Genomic DNA, 17,348 nt, shown 5'->3' with positions numbered 1-17,348 from the left:
AAAAGTAGTTACAAAGATATAAATACAAATCAAGAGAGTACAATTTGGTGGCCTTATCGCTACATAGCGATTTCTTCCAGGCAACCAATGGCGTAAAAGGAAAAAAACATAGAAAAGAGGTAGGTGGTGCAATAAATAAGATTTAAAAATGATACAAATATATAAATATAAATAAAATATATATGATGGTAGTGGACTAACTAGTTAGCGGTATGCTATTTCTAATAAATCCAAACCCCTAGTCGTTTTCTACGTGACATCGTACCGGAACGTTGCATTTGTCTTCCTCAGACCATATATTTATATAGATGACATAAAATTCAGAAATTATAGATTCCCAAATTGCTCATGTCGAGGATCGCACCCGGGACCTCCCACTTTCAAGAACACAGCGATCGCCACTGCGTTAGGGCGGTCGTCAAAATTAGATATATAGTATAGGGAGGATGGAGAGCTTAAGCAGAACACATACATACAAGATATCTTTTTGATTTCGGGTCTTCTTTTAATTCTCATCATATCTATCCATTTCGGGCCAACTACAGGGCACAAGTCTCCTCCCACAATAAGAAGGGGTTAAGGCCCTAAACACGCTGGCCTAGTTCGGATTGGTGGACTCCACACACCTTTGAGAACATTAACGAGAACTCTCATGAACCATGAAGGTTTACTCACGATGTTTTCTTTCATCGTTCAAGCAAGTAATATTTTTATTGCTTAGAACGCACGTAACTTAGAAAAGTTAGAGGGAATTCGAACTCGGCCGCTGAAAGTGAAGTCGAAGTCCTACCTACCGGGCTCTCACCGCTTTCAATTCTAGTCATTTAATATTCAATAACTTTTCGTAAGTTAGGTACGTGACAATTGCTCACTGGTATTTCACCAAAGGTCGTCAAAAGAGTTGGAACCGAAAAAGAATTAACTAATGTAACTGCACATAACACGGGCTTTCAAACTAATGGAATAGAAACGTATTTTATAAAAATGAAAGATACACTGTTAGCCTTTTAACTCAGCTTCAACATAGCTGTGGGAGCTCGCTTCACTCTCCACTGATGGTACTAATGCAGTGAACTGAGAAGCTTGTTTTATTTGAAACCTTAATGTACAATTTATTATCGCTATCCGGATTCCGATGTGAAGCGGTGATAGCCCAGTATTTTTTTTGTTTTTAAATAAATAAATATACTACATATAAATACAATACACACATCGCTATCTAGCCCCAAAGTAAGCGTAGCTTGTGTTATGGGTACTGAGATAGCTGATGAATATTTTTTAATGAATATAATACACAAATACTTATAATATACAGATAAACACCCAGACACTGAAAAACAATCATGTTCATCACACAAACATTTTCCAGTTGTGGGAATCGAACCCACGACCTTGGACTCAGAAAGCAGGGTTGCTGCCCACTGCGCCACTCGGCCGTCAAGTTGTTATTACTTCGACTCCACTTTCCTTCCTTCCTTTCCTTTCACCTCTAACATTTCTAAGTTATGAGCGTTTTAAGCAATTATAATATCACTTGCTTTAACGGTGAAGGAAAGCATCGTGAGGAAATCTGCATCCCTGAGAGTTCTCAAAGGTGTGTGAAGTCCACCAATCCGCACTGGGCCGGCGTGGTGGACTACGGCCTTAACCACTTCTCATTGTCGGAGGAGACCTGTGCAATGTGGGCCGGTAATGGGTTGATAATGATGAAGATGATTGATTAATTTAATGATTTTAACAACAATATCCCTACAGTCTAAATGAACCTTCTAAATTTAAATTTCTCTTGACTTGATTGATTTTGATAGGGTGTGTGGGCGTGACTTCAGCACAGGCGTATGAGGCGGCTCATACTCTTGCGGCGATCCGTTCGTTGGTAGAAAACCACGGGAGGGTATGCAAGGAACACGTCCAGCAACGTGCCGACCCGTGTCCATCAACTTGAGGCGTAGGTGTCAAGCCTCAGTAATTTCTCCGGCACCACGCCGTTCAGATGAGAAGACATTGAAACAATGGCATAAATAATACTTCCCCGTAAGAGCTCTGTCACAAAAAGCTCTGCCAATACGAAATTATGTGTCTTGTCATTATATAATAAGAGTAGTTGATAGTAATTTTTGAACAAAATCGTAGGAGACGTTTCTTCTGGCTAAGTAGGTGAGCAATCATTTTCCATCTTCTTCTTCTTCTTTTTGGTTTATTGGTTCTTCGCGCTGAGCGATTGAACCTTTGTCAATTGCTTGTTCCGTGGTCAAGTGTTATTCTTATTTATACATTTTTTTTTAAACGTTGAAACTTTTTACATTGAAAAAAAAAACTAAGTTTTTTAAAAAAGGAAACGGAATTTCGAAAAGAATTAATAGGATCAGGAAAGGATTAACAATTTCCATCTTCTGATTTCTATAGTTTCAATATTATTTCTCTTTTCACCGACTCTTGTTAGTACCTCTTAATTTTTGCAATTATGAAATAAATACCATAGTAGAAAATACTTAGATTTTTCTTCACCACATACTCATGGATATCTATATATCGAATACAATTTTTGTTCTTTCTTTGGCGTTATGAACAAACCATGAATTCTATGGCAGAAAATACCTATTCCAGAGATATCGCCAATCTAATTCTCCTTTTATCTAATTGGCAATGGAACATCAAAGTATATACATTCCAATCCTTTTGAGCTTTTCACGCCGTCATAGACAAGTCGAGCGAAAATACTACAACAAAAGTTACAATTAACTTAACTTCAAAGACAACAATACCTAATGTACTCAAACTAAAATTGGCAACAAATTAATCGAGTCTAGTGAGCTTCGACAATAACCTAATGCTATTGTCAATGACATAGTTTTAATTTAGCTATTGTCCTTTTTTTGCCTTTGATAAATATTGAATTTTGCGAAATGCTGAAAAAGAGTGTCTACATTATATCCAAGAATAACGGTTGCCCAAAACTTTGTCTGATCAAACTTTAGTTTTGGACGAAAAAAACCCCGAGAAAAGCGATCGCTAAGGTATTAGCGTATGTTTTTCGATAGATTATACTTGAATATCAAACTTAAACGTATTATCTAAATTTCAATTTTGACGTCCATCGTTAGAAAATTTTCGCCAGAAACGACCTCGAAAAATGCTTTGTGATTTTTATAATCACGTTTTTTCATGCAGTATATTAAATAAAATTAATAAAGAATTGCTTAGTTCAACATTATGTTATGAACAATCTGCTATATAATTATGCTTTTTACTTTACAGTATACTTGAGATAGTTATAAGTTTTTGAACTTAGACCCAGTTTCACCACACATAGTTCCTTCCACACTTTGTTGCGGGCAGCGCGAGAATGTTCTTTAAGGAGGAGTGCTTTTGATGTCGCTTAACTCTGAAAAATGCTAGATACAACATGCCGAGGTATCAGAAAACCTTTCAGACGTCCGATTGTCGCAGTGAGTCGCGACCCTGCTTTCTTAGTCCAAGGCCGTGGGTTCTATTCCTACAGCTAGAAATTGTTTGTGTTATGAACATTAATGTTTTTCAGTATCTGGGTTTTTATATGTATATCGTAAGTATCTATGTATATCTTATATCTTTAAACGAGCAATTCTTGTAGATATTGTATAATTGGAATCTCGGAATCGGCTTCAACGATTTTCATGAAATTTATACAGGGGGTTTCAACAGGGGGCGATAAATCGATCTAGCTAGGATTCATTGATATTGGAATCTCAGAATCGAATATTGGACATAAGACTATTTTTTTAAGTCGACTCATTCGCGGACGAACTCGCGCGGGTCCGCTAGTTTTTTATTATAATATTCATCAGTCGTCTTAGTACCCATAACACAAGCTAGGCTTACTTTTGGGCTGCATGGCGATGTCTGTACAGTCGCAGTATATTTATTTATTTATTATTTATTTCCGTACAAATCCAAAATCCTTAATAAGATGGAAATTTTTTAATAAAAATAAAAGCCGAATTCTGCTTAAATATTATGTTAACTAAAAGTAAATACAATTTTTGTATAAATCAGGCATTAACAACTAGCTTTTAGTAGCGAAATAATATAAAACTACTATACTATTTGTTGCCATTTTTTGAATAGTTTGAAAAGCTCCGTTGTCTGTCTGCGAAACTCTTCATTAGATCTATATGAAATTTAAAGAAGACCATTTCGGAATAAACCCTTTTCGAACAAAAAATAACTTGTGTGAAATGTTAACTTTAATGTTAAATTTCAACTCCGTACAAAAATATAAACTTAATAAAAATAAGATAAAAGAGAAAGTTGAGGTTAAATTTTTAGAAGTTTTTGAAGTTATACTTCGTTTGGCGCGTTAGGGAAAAATGATGAGATTAAATTTTTACGATGCGCGCGCACAACGTCATAAAAAACCGACACCCTGAAGTTAGCTATAAGATTTGACAGTGTACACTTTCAACTGTCAAAGTCTGCGGGCTCATTCCGGTGATTTAATTGATTCAATTGTACAAAATCTCAAATTTTAATGTTCATTGAAACTTGGTGGTCCGATAATGAGATAAAAAAGAAATAAAACTTCAATGTATTAAACACCTTTTTTTCTATTGTTGGTATTGTTTTTGTACAAACCTAGAATAAGGTGAAAGATAACATTTATGAAAAAAAAAATATCCTGTTACGCCAAAAAGTTTAACTAACGCGTGTAATAAGTACCGACACACACTTTTTTTGAAGTATTTTTTATTTTATTAAAAGGCTTTAGGGTAAAATGTGTAGCCAAATTAAAATATACACCAAAACTAATTATTACGATAGAAGTTATTCCCGCGTGGAATGGTGCCAAGAATGCTCGCCGCAATTCTGCGCTGAAGAGGCGGACAGATTCTTTGTGCAAAAATCAACCATAAACAGAAGAGCTTCTGCCACTAGAACTGGTAATTACCCGCAATGGAATATCTTTATATTTTTTTTGGCATTCAGAACGAGACGAGTACTCGTATTTAACTAAAGGATTGAGGAATACTTGCAATGCTTGTTGGATTCACCCAGCCCAGCGGCTACCCTATGGCCGCCGCACTTTTGAACCTCAAAAGCTAGAACGACGGGGTTTATGTGTTTGTGTGTTTGCGTGTCTGTCTGTGTCATCATAGCCCCCGAACGTATGAACCGATCTTGACCTGCTTAACAGAGCTGGGCTGACTGCTTCCTTAGATTCGTTTGATTGACCAGAAGCAAGAAGTGGTAAAAATCCCATCTCTAAAAATGAATGGAGTCAAAAAAAAAATTACAACTGGTAAATCCTCTACGATAACACCGCACCACGGGGAGGCAATGTGGCTCCTTGGGGCCAACTCGTGGCCTGGTGACTAGGTTACGGGAATGCTTCTGTGTGAATCGCACACAACCGCAACAGTCCTTAGAAAGAGTCTAGTTCAAATTTAGTTACATTACAATATTATAATAATTGTTTTATTTTTTAATTCAGATTTTTTTCCCCACGCTCAGTGTGTTATCATTAATTGGTAAATGGGGTTTAACCTCCTGCCCCTGTATCTCATTACGAGTTGAACATTAACAAATGCTGACACACCTATGTACGTGTCTCTTGGCTTTGTCGTAAACTCTCGCGATTTGAGCTCATTATAATTATGCGGGTTACATCGCGATTAGATTTTCTTGTCTTGAAACCCGGTTCTAGGCAATCAGTATTTCAGGCTTTACTAGGCCTGATACACCTTATACTGTAGGTTAAAGGCAAGAAACCCTACGGAGCCCGACGTCGGTGTTAATTTATTCGCCGCGCTGTACAAGTTTGGTTCTTTCTTTGTCTTGCAGTCAATTGATGGACTAAATGCCTCTCCCATGGAAGGGTTTGCCCCTTATCTCCAAATCATTATAATCACCACCACCATGGACAGACGGGTTGGTGATCGCAGTAGAGTGTAATAGTAGCAGGTAGGACGCTGGTTCTCTGTTACATTCTTTTAGTCACCTCGTACGACACCCGCGGAAATTGGAGGGGTGGCGACCACTGTACTCTGACCTGCCACCACACGACATACTTATTCAGAATATTAACAGTTTAATGTATGAAACGCCTTGTACGACTTGACTACTAAATAAATATTTTTATTTTCGCCTGCCTACCGAACAAAGTTTCGCTTAAGCTTACTAGCTTCAGCTAACTATTAACGACAAATTTCAAATACCGTAGCTATTTTATATAACGGATAGAAGCAGGCGTTACTTTGCGGAATTCCGTGATATATTATGATAACTAAGTTTGCTGTACTCCGCGAAAAGCAGGAGAATCTGTATGGTGTTCTTCAGGCGTCTAACAGAGCCAAGAAGAGGGACATGCCGTGGTGGTTTTTATTTCGGGTTACGTGGGACTCCCCACTTTAAATTTTTAATTTCTCCGTCCTGCCCCCTGCCCAAGGGTCGGAGGTAGCAATAAATCTTTTCCACCACACCAAAAAAAAAAAAGGAGAATCTGTATGGTGTAATTTATCATTTCTTCAATCCTTATACTCCGCAATATGTATGTTGCTATTTCAGTTTGACTAATTTATTTATAACTCAGGTTTTGTAGCTTTACACACCTTGTAACTTGCTTATTGTTCAGCTGATATTTTGTAACAGGTAGAAACGGAGAAACCAGTCTCTGCGTATACATTTAAGTAGTCGTAGAGTTATTTGTCACAGAGCTCCTCCGGAGAAGTTACTAACCAGGTTTGTTTGCCACCGCCAGTCATAACTGCTGCGTTCTGGTCTGAAGGGCGTGGACGCCTGCCGGTGTAATTACAGACTCATGAGGCTTAGCACCTATGCCTCAGATTTACGGGCACAGGGCATCACTTTGTATGACGTGTTCTTTGCATGCTCCGCGAAGTTTTGCTCTGTTGATAGGTGATAGGTGTCTAACGACAACTAATAAAGGTTGAGATCTAATTCGGTTTTTTGGTAGAATTCTATTGAAAATTGGTTGCTTTGTCACAAAAAGTTACTGAAACTTTCCTTTATTTAAAAAACAAGCTAATGCATTACGATCAATCAGAACACCGAAACTTTCCAGTGATTCGTTATTACCCTAATTTTACAGAAATAGCCCTTTCATTACCCATGTATTAAAATCGAATTATCATTTACTAGGCTTTGTTGGGTACTATTTTGTTGTCGTGATTACTCTAATTTTATTTTGAAAATAAACATAGTAATTAGAGTTTTCATTATTTTATCGACCTAGTTACTAGAAGTGAACTGTGTTATTGTGTAACTGTGGTATTATCAGTTGAAGGTCCCAGGTTCGATCTCCAGCAGGGCAATTTAGGAATTTATAATACCTGAGCTGGTTAGCTTCCATTTAAAAGTCCTTGGTTAGCTTCTATCCTACTGACAAAGACGTGCCTTGCAATTTAGCGTTCTGGTACGATGCCACGTAACTCTGAATAGGTGTTCGTAAAGGTTTCATAAAACTGACACACCCGTCACAGGTTATCCCGGAGACGACGCATAGCTAGATGATAGATCTTGGCATTAAACAATCTATTGCACCCTAGATGTTAATTCCCCGAGTCGAAGTCGAGGGTGTTTAAGTCGATGATAAAATAGGTTTTATGACCGAGTTACATAATCTGCTTTTTAATTCCAATGTTGAAATAAACATTATTTAGTGATCATTTTTTAAGCCATGTCATGCCATCCCATGTTAGGTCATGTCTGGCAACACTCATTGGTTATAGACTTAGAGACTTTGGTGTTCAGACAAAGCTTCCCGATCACTGCCTTTTCAAGGTAATGTACTTTTAACATTACCTGCTAACAAATGAATCGATGAATGTGTTTTATTTTTCCTAAGCGCAAATATCCAGAGCAGCTGAACCGATTTCGCTAATTATTTTTTTAAGAATATTCCTTGAAGTACGAAGACAATTCTTAATAGAAAAGTTTGAAAAATTGCCTGAAAAATTCTAAAAACAACCCTTTTTTCTACTAACAATTCGTAATAATACTTAAAAGTCAATTTGAACTTTAATACCATTTACCAGTTTAAAGTGTTAGTGGACACGTTCCGGAAAGGCAAAAAGTTACGCTCATATTAGGTTCTAGGTTTTTTTAAGATATTAAAACCGGTAGTAACCGATTTGGTGCAGACGAAGTTGCGCAGGGCAGCTAGTTACATATAAAACTATTAACTAATACCTCCGTAGTTCGCCCGCTGTCCAACAGCTTTGTAAGTTAGCAACTGAGTGGCAAACTAATGTGACTATTGAAGACAAACTGCAAAACTAGCAAGCAATAAACAACTCAAGGTGTAACGATCCTCTCACTAACTTTACTAGTTCAGTTAGCAGATGCTAGCAATTTACTAGTTCCAAATGCGATAGCTACTTAAGTCTTATGTTTGCATTCGAATGAGTATGTAACAATAGTTTTTTTTTTTTTTAATGGAATGAATATGTAACAATAGTTATTTTTATTGGAATAATTATGTAACAATAGTTATTTTTATTTTGATTGGAATGATTATGTAACAATAGTTGCTTGCCGGGGATCGAACTCACTTAACCCAAAAAGGAAGCCAAAATCGAGCTTGGATATCTGAGCATTTGCCACCACCAAGTTTCACTGAACATAAAAATTTGAGATTTTTGTACAGTTGAATCAATTAAACTAAAATGTCGACTGGAGCTAACTTTAGGATGTCGGTTTTTTGTGACAATGTGTGCGCGCATCGTACAAAGTGAGCTGGCGGACGATGTATTCCCCTCTCACACGGTTTCGCAACTACCTTCATCCTGTTAAAATCGTGTAACCATGTGCACGCGCATTTCGTTACATCGTATAAATTCACTCCCATTGTTTTTTCCTAACGCTGCTTAAAAAATATAACTTGAATAAAAAAATAAAGTGAAGCAGGTTATTTCCACTAAAGTGATGGAAGCAGCAAAATTATGATTATGATAAAAAAAATAAACATACCTGAACGGATGTGGATAGCTTTAAATTTGAATCCAGAATCTCAACTTAAATGTCGCGTAACAACACTACTCATATGTTATATTCTAAGAATCTTTATTTAAGTGTGTAGCGTAACAATTCCTTTTATACGTGACACTTATGATTGTTATACAAATGTCCCGTTCATGTTTTATGTGAAGGCGACATTATCACGTCGTCAATAAATATTGGACCGCCATCGATTCGCGAAGTGAAAGTAGATAAGTGTCATCCCAAACTTTGACAAGATAAGGCAAGTTTAGTGCGATCTGCTTTCTTTGAATTCGTTTCCACTGTTGCCTAAGAAGTTTTGCGACTTTTTGTAAAAACCTAGTGTCTTTTCGTGTCGACTTCATCCGCTCAGAGATGAAAATGAGGACGTTATCTGCATTTCAATTTAGAAAGATTAATCTAAAACATGCATTCCTGACAGACATTATAAGGCAAAATGGATCTATTGTTGGCTTTTTTTAAATAGCGCGAACGAGAAAAGGCATTTTCGTGGTGAACAGAATATTTTATAGGTCATTATATAAAATTAAAAAAAGTATTGTTGTCAGTTGATATGATGTAGGTTATTCAATTGGCACAGATTCATTTTATGTATTTTTTTAAATAACGAAGTCGAAGACATTAAATTTAAAAATTAATGAACACAAAATAATATTCCTGAAAAAATCATATTCCGAACAACGAACGGCGAACGCAAGACAATGGGAACGGTCTTTTTGTCGCAACTTTGAGTACTATTATTACAGAGGCTTTGTTTCGTAAAAACGCTTTCAAAATATTGCTTCATTATATTATTATTTTGCCCAGCGTTTCTGCCAAGCTCTCGGATAGTGAGATGATCCTTTCGTTTGAACCGAACCGAGAGGTATTAGGGGCTTTCCTTTTGACAAAATGTATTAGGATTCGTTAAGAACTACTACTTCCTACTCATTTCTTAAGAGTGTGCTAAATTTCATGCTCATAAAATCTCTACTTCAACAACTTGATGAACCCGTTTTTGCCTCTTTAGCAAAGTTAATGATTAATTATCTAGAACTCTTATCCTGCACGGCTAGCATGTGCAAGAGACAATTATCTCCCCGGGGAAAGGATAAAAAATGTATCTTCTCCCACAGCTTTATCAACTCAGAGCATTGGCGCACAAGTGGAAATAGTATCCAAATAATTTATGCGTTAAAATAAACGGGGGTAAATTTTACCTAAAGCACGGGTGTTCCCGTCCTTTAGCAGGTGGTCACGTTAATTATATTCCTTGTCAGGGGATATAATCGGGGGATATAATTTTTGTCACCTGCCTGTGCTAGCCCGGCTGAATTATGAGCATTTTCAGATGGTAGATGGACAAAGTTGAAGGACATGTTACCATTTCTTCAACCGACTTAACGAGAAACGGGAGGTTTTCAATTCGACTGTGTGTGTTTTTTTTGTATATTTGTTAAGCGATTACTCCGCAATTAGGTATACACGTATTTTTAATAATCTCAACTTTTTAATCTCGACTCCAATATTTAATACAACTCGAGCATTTTCTTTCGAAAAGTACCATTTAGCTACGTCAAACTTATGATGTCTTACTAAGGATGACCACCGAAACTATACAATAATACGTAGTCCACTAGTGGCGCTTCCGTATAATGAAGTAAATTACTTATTTATATATACTTTATATAAGGCATTTTACTTGGCACCGACTTAATAATGTTGAAGGAAATATTTATTTCTTTCTTTTTAGTGGTTTTTTTGTGAATTAAAATAAATATTATGAGAAAAAGGTAAGAAACCTAATTTTTAGAGTATCGTATTGACCTCATCAGTAATTTAAACTAATACCTCAAAAACTTTTGAAGAAGGTACGGGTTTTGAGCTAAATTATTTTCAAAGGTAATGATTTTCCACTAGATATTTTCTAAGTTCTTACTAGCTTTATACTAGAGCGGGCCCAGTGGCATCATCACTCATCTTCTTGCAACAAGACGCGTGACAAATTGCTGTCTCTATTACAAGGTTCTATGTCAGATCTTATCAAAGTTAGTAAAGAACTTTGTCATAGTAATCCAACAAAATGCGATATCACTCTGTAACAAACTCAGCTCAATTAATGCTACCTCATTATAGAAGAAAAAAGTGCCGCATAATGAGTATGATGGTCTAAGGAATTTGTTTAATTTAGGTAGCGTCCATTATTTTATTGAAAAATTTTCGCAAAATTAGTGATCATTTTTACAATCATCGGCAGATTATAAGAAAGCCTATTTTAGAAGGACTCATATAGCTAGTATAAACGAAAATTATTTCGAATAACGTTTCTAAATACATCTAAAAAAACTATTATTATGTTACCTCTATAAAAATATCTTCACAGAAAAATGCTTTATTTTTCAAGACGAATTTGACCTAACAATAATAGCTGTACGGTAACTTTGCATGGCAGTAACCGGGATTGCATGGCAGTCGAGGCCCGTGACGTCATTATCTCATGACCCTGTCATTACACTGAATCCTAGTTTAGCTTTAGTTGCGGAAAACGTTGTTTCTGTGCGATGATAAAATAATAATGCTTCAATGCTTATGATATATTAAGGTAGAAATAAAATATCAACTAAATCATTACGAGTATATACATGGATTCAAGAGACTAGTAAAAGTTTCATGAAGGAATCTGTTTAAATTTCAAATTTATTCAGTACCTCTGTGCTACAAAAGTTGATTGGCCGTAAGATACAAATGGAAACAGAAAGTTTTTATTTGTTTTTATATTGTTAGAAATTGCTACTATAACAATATGTTGTAACTTTTTTAACACCCGACATAAAGGACTGGGTGTTAGAAGTTTGTCTGTGTGTGTGTCTGTCGATGGAAACCTATTTCCCGAACGGAGCTACCGACTTAATTTTAATTTGTTTTTGTTTGAGAGGTGAATTAGTTGGGAGTGTTTTTACTCGTAACTATGCTTGTTGTAAATCGGTCCAAGATGGCCGCCGCTACAAAATGTCGGATTACTTTTTTTTTCACAACTACCTCATTATGGGTATCAAATGAAAAGGTTGGACTTGTAGAATAATATACAGTTAATTAAAAGTCGTGGTTTTTTAAATTTTTAAATTTATATATTATTATTAAAGAAAATGGCATTAGAGACGAATTTTCAGCTCGTTTCAGAAGTGTGATGTCTCTAGTAAGCGAACAAAGTATTAAAAAACTTTCGATAGGACAGTCATGCACTTACGCTTATTTGAATTCGGTTGAGTTTTGAGTGCATTACCCCCCACCACCAAAATGATGTCCCAACACCTATCGAGCATGTTCGAGCAGCTCGGGAACTTTACTAAGAACAATCTGACCCATAATAGTAAGTTGGTGAAAGAAAAGGACACTAAGTCGAGCTCAAATCACGTGGGAGTTGCTTCTGGAGGTGGCGAAAACCAACAGCCATCTCCCTCCCACAAACAATGTCCAGCTCAACCTCCACCGCCGTTAAAGAAGCCCTGCAAGCTGAGAAATGTCGCTTCGAAAGCAGAGTCTTACGACACGCTGTATGGCAACAGTATCTTGGTAAGTCTCATTATATATACTTAAATTGAAAAACTTATTTTACAGTTATCTAAGGTCATAAGAAAAGCTATTTTACTAGGACTGATGTAAACAAATATAGCAAAAAAAAACTACTTAAAGGATCTCTATAAATCTACCTCTACAGAAAAGTGGTTTATTTTTCAAGTACAACGAAACGAACGGGAACATTAAACTAACAAATCAAACTTTTACTGTAGTACTTCTCGCATATTTGGCGGCATTTTCGCTGTTATCCTTATAAACGATATCAATTTCGAGATGAGAAATATATATAAGGTTTTTAATAGGTCTCGTACTAAGAATGCAAGGTCTTATCAATATTTGTAATAGTTATGGTACCAGAAATAACAGTCGTGAAATTAACAAATGTTTAACCCAATAAAAAATATAGTTTGTGATCTAAATTTAAACTTTAAATATAACTTATTCTGTGATTTTAACTAAGGTTTTAAGGTCGTTTACTCTGTTTCATATCTTTCCGGTGTACAGCTTTATTTCTTCAATTTCATCTCAACAAATATGTCACTACTGAATTCATCTAACCTATTCAGCTATTTACTAAGCTGTGTCATTGAAAAGTTTGATCTATTTTGAACACGGAATTAATTTATTTCATTATTATTTTAGTCGCACTTTATACAAATAAAGATTTTACCAATAATAATTATTATTTCTCATCCTCACCTACTCTGTGGATTACAATTATAAAATGTCTTGCGATTTTTTTCTGAAGATAATAAATATTTATTGATAATAAGTTAAACTGCGCTTGAAACTGCCCACCAGCCTGCATTAGAGCAGCGTGGTAGGTCTAAACCATATCTATTTTGAGACAGAAGACCTGTGCTCCTACTGAGCACAGGTCTTCTGTCTCAACACTAGGATAATATTGGATGATGTGGTTGACTAAAACTCGAAATATTTGATAATTTGCAATTTCTGACATTTCTCTGGTCTGGTTTTGTGGGAGGCACGTCTCTGTGGGTAAGGACTTTGTCAGTAAGGATGTCGACAAAGTTGTGCCGCTAAACGATTTAGCGCTCAGGAACGGTGTCGCGTGATAACCGATTAGGGGCATGGATTAAAATCGGTAAATGTAATTTGGCCACCAGTTGTAACGAGTGTGTTTGATGGCACAACAAACAAATGAACAGTGTAGTTATCCTCTCCTCGTGAAACATCCGCTCGTGTGTGTGCTTTGTCTCTATATCAGTTAAACCACAACACAATAGAAAGGCTTTTGTCGGTTTTCCCGTTCGTATGGATGAATAAACATTAATGAGATCGATACAAATTAAATTGTGTTAACGTTTATAATTTGGTATACGTTACGCCAAATTGTTCTATGATTTATAGAGAGAATTCATAATTTAAACATAAGTAACATAGTTTCTACATACAACGTGTAACAGAATTAAGAAATAATATTAAAAGATGCATACGTATATTTCATAAGGAATCACCCTGTAAAAATATTAAATCAAAATATGCATATTTATTTTTCCATACAAACGTATTCAAACCATTCGAAGTGTTTATTTATGACAACCCTATTAAAGATAAAAGACTGACACATGCGCGTGTACATACGCTACGCGACGCAACAAAAAAAGTGACAGGTGTCAGATGATTTCAATTTTGGTGACGTGTGGTTAGATATGGATGTATCAGATTTCTTTTAGTAAAAACTAAAGCAGTGGTTTACTTAAAAACTATTATGTTTTACTATTATGTTTCACAGATAAGTCTCGGAGACAGTCCATAAGAATTAAGACTACACTTCTAAAGCATGTGAAATATTATTTCGGTTTTCATTTACACGTTGTATATTTAAAATATTGTTATTGTTCTTGGTATGTAATAAAGTATACTTTGTTTCTTTCTTTTAGACTTTAGCATTTTGCTTTAAACGGTTCTGTTGGAATGGAATGGTTGAAGAATATCTTTACTTGTATTATAAATGCGAAAGTGTGTTTGTTTGTTTGTTTGTTCTTCCTTCACGTCATAACTAAGCAACCGATCAACTTGATTTTTGGTATCTAGTTAGTTGTAAGGACGGAGAGTAACATAGGCTAATTTTTATCCTAGAAAAACAAATTAATCTCACGGATTAATAAAAAAAACGTAATAAACGTAAAAAACAGCTAGTCCTAATCATTGACATTTATAATATTAAGTAGGGATAGTACTTAATATTATAAATGTCAATGTAAGTTTGTTTGTTACGCTTTCACGAAAAACTACTTAACCGATCCTCATGAAACTTTGTACACATATTCTTTAAGTGTTAGGAGTAATATAGGATACTTTTTATCCCGACATTAAGCTCGGTTCCTTTGGGGGAGACAACACCGAAAAATTATAACCGGTTTAAATAATTATCTTTGTACTATAGAGGTTATAATTTGTGTTTAATTTTGCCCAAACTTTGTGTAGATCTGATGAATGTGGTTAGAGGTAGAGGTCAGACCTCCTCAGCGGACACCAGCAAACCCCTCATTTAAGGCTTAGCGATACTGAATACTTTAAATCTTTTTAGAATTACAACCAAATTGAATGAATGCCACACCAAAAAAATAAATCAAACGCAGACGAAGTCGCGGGCAACAGCTAATAATAAAACAAATCAAAAACTACGTTTCAAAACGTCTCTTAAATCTATAGGCTTTATTTATCACACACAAACCTTGTCGTAATGTTAGAATAGTTACGCAGTGTTTTGTGAAGTGTTACTATGTTTATAGGCGATGGTTTTCCACTTACCTTTAGGTGGGCCATCAGCTTTGTCCGTTAAATATTAAAACAAAAAAAGGAAATTTGGGTGAAATACTGCTGCAAAATGACTGAGCGTGTTGTAAAGTGAATGTGATTCCACACTTATAGCAAGCATGCTATGTGACTTATCGTTATTTATCTTGTTAAAGCGAAGCGCACTCTTTTCATATAAGTAGATTGTCATGTAAAGTTTTTAAAACTTCATCACTTAAATTGCACTATGATAATATGATGCTATTATAATTTCATAGTGTAGTTATACTTTCAACATATAAATTAACTATTCAACGTATATAAACTGGTTTCGTATTGATTGAGGCATTATTAGATTTTGTTCTTTGACTTGTTTAATAACTCCGATTTTTAAAAAAATTTTGTACTCTTTTGGATTCACCATTATCCTCAACTAATTGACGTCCAATGCTGGAGATAGGACTTTTGTAGGGAGTTCCACAATCCACGGTCCTTGACCGCTTGCCTCCAGTGGCTCCCAGCGACTCGCCTGATGTCGTCTGTCCACCTCGTTGGGGGCCGCAGCAAACGCAGCGTACGTTTACCGATGCGGAATCGCCAATTTCAGCACATTAAGACTCCAACGTCCATCGGTTCTCCGAGCTATTTGCCACTTCAGCTTCACGATTCGCTGAACTATGCCAGTAACGGATTGACGTTTGCTCGTTTAGGTATTAGAGAGATAGACGACAAAAGAATAGCAATTTTTTTTTTGTTACTAAATATTAAAGTTATCCTTAATGCAAAGCTTTATATATCTTTCAATCCGACTACGTTTTACAATGAAATGAACAGCTGTCCCCTCACGTACATGACCCACAATAGAGGATCATTGGCTTCGTAACTGGGTTTATGTTGTACGTATAGTCTGAGAGTCAACCGTCTATATAAATTCTAAGTATATTACCTCGAGTATTTTAACTTATATTTAAAATTTACTGACTTTATGCATAAAAGAGAGATTATTTATCGTCATCATCAACCTATTACCGACTTGCTACTGAGTACACAGACTTAGAGAGTTACTTCTCAGAACGGTGGTCAAGTGCGAATTGCTAGGCTTCTCACAATAAGCACGGCATGCGAGATTAAACTACATATCTAGGAAAAGTTAGAGGCGCGTCCCGGGTGCGAAATGGAACGCAATAATTTTTTTTTTCATTAAATATATCATTTATTCCTACCTAATATAATAAAGCTAAGAGCCGCCGAATCCAATTCGGATGGGCAGCGTTCGAGAAAAGTCAGTGCCTAAAGACCAGGGTATTCGAAAAGTGCTTGTTCACAGTGAAGACTTATGGCTCTGAAACGGGATTGAGTCTCAGAGTCACTAAGCAGACGATAGAGAGAGATATGCTTGTATTATCTCTTGGTGTGCAAATCAGAAATGAGGAGATTCGTAGAAGGACTAGAGTTACTGACACAGCTCAATGAGTCAATATGTTAGTCAGTCAAGTCATAACTCATTACGGTGCAACCTTTCGTTACCTGGGAAGAAGACGTTGCGCTAAGTGAGTTCTTATTAACTAAGATCAAATTGGTTCCATCTTACGAAGCTCTACACAGCCTAGAAGCAAAGTTTGCCATAGACCGAACAATATACTATGCTGACGATAGTCAATAGAATAGAATGCTTATTGTTTGAGGCTTGATGAAGCTCCATTCACGCATAGTTCAGACAAGACCAACCGACGTAGTTAAGATCTGTGCATCGATAACAAGTTTATCAGCGTATCTATGCTAATCAGATGTATCTGGAGTCTATGATCTTGTTTGCAACTATCTGTATTCACCGACTAGTTGTAGCGCAAAACGACATTTAAAAAACTTTGCAACATCTTTTATTGGCCCAATATGGCGCAAAGTGATGGCGGCTATTTTGACTTTTGATAACTCTTATATTTTTGACTTTCGATTACTCTTAATATATGGCACTTACAAGTGCTACGGAGTATTATTGGTTTCAAAGTCATTATTATCATTAAAACGTT

General features: G+C 35.9%; 1 protein-coding gene across 3 annotated transcripts in view; it reads left to right on the top strand.

Moving 5' to 3' along the window:
- LOC120624290 (nitric oxide synthase-like protein) overlaps nucleotides 1-17,348 on the top strand; it is a 170,211-nt gene that overhangs the window by 6,478 nt on the left and 146,385 nt on the right. Inside the window, exon 2 of one of the 3 annotated variants that reach the window (XM_039890748.1) lies at nucleotides 12,174-12,549. In XM_039890748.1, coding sequence (XP_039746682.1) covers nucleotides 12,274-12,549 — 276 coding nt within the window. In that variant the 5' untranslated portion in view covers nucleotides 12,174-12,273. Of the gene's footprint in view, nucleotides 1-12,146; nucleotides 12,550-17,348 lie in introns of all 3 variants that reach the window. The other 2 variants (XM_039890747.1, XM_039890746.1) reach the window with 2 other exon arrangements.

Source organism: Pararge aegeria, chromosome 6, assembly GCF_905163445.1.
Source record: "Pararge aegeria chromosome 6, ilParAegt1.1, whole genome shotgun sequence".
NCBI lineage: Eukaryota > Metazoa > Arthropoda > Insecta > Lepidoptera > Nymphalidae > Pararge > Pararge aegeria.
The sequence above is the reverse complement of the archived record's forward strand: the minus strand, read 5'-3'. Positions and strand labels throughout refer to the sequence as shown.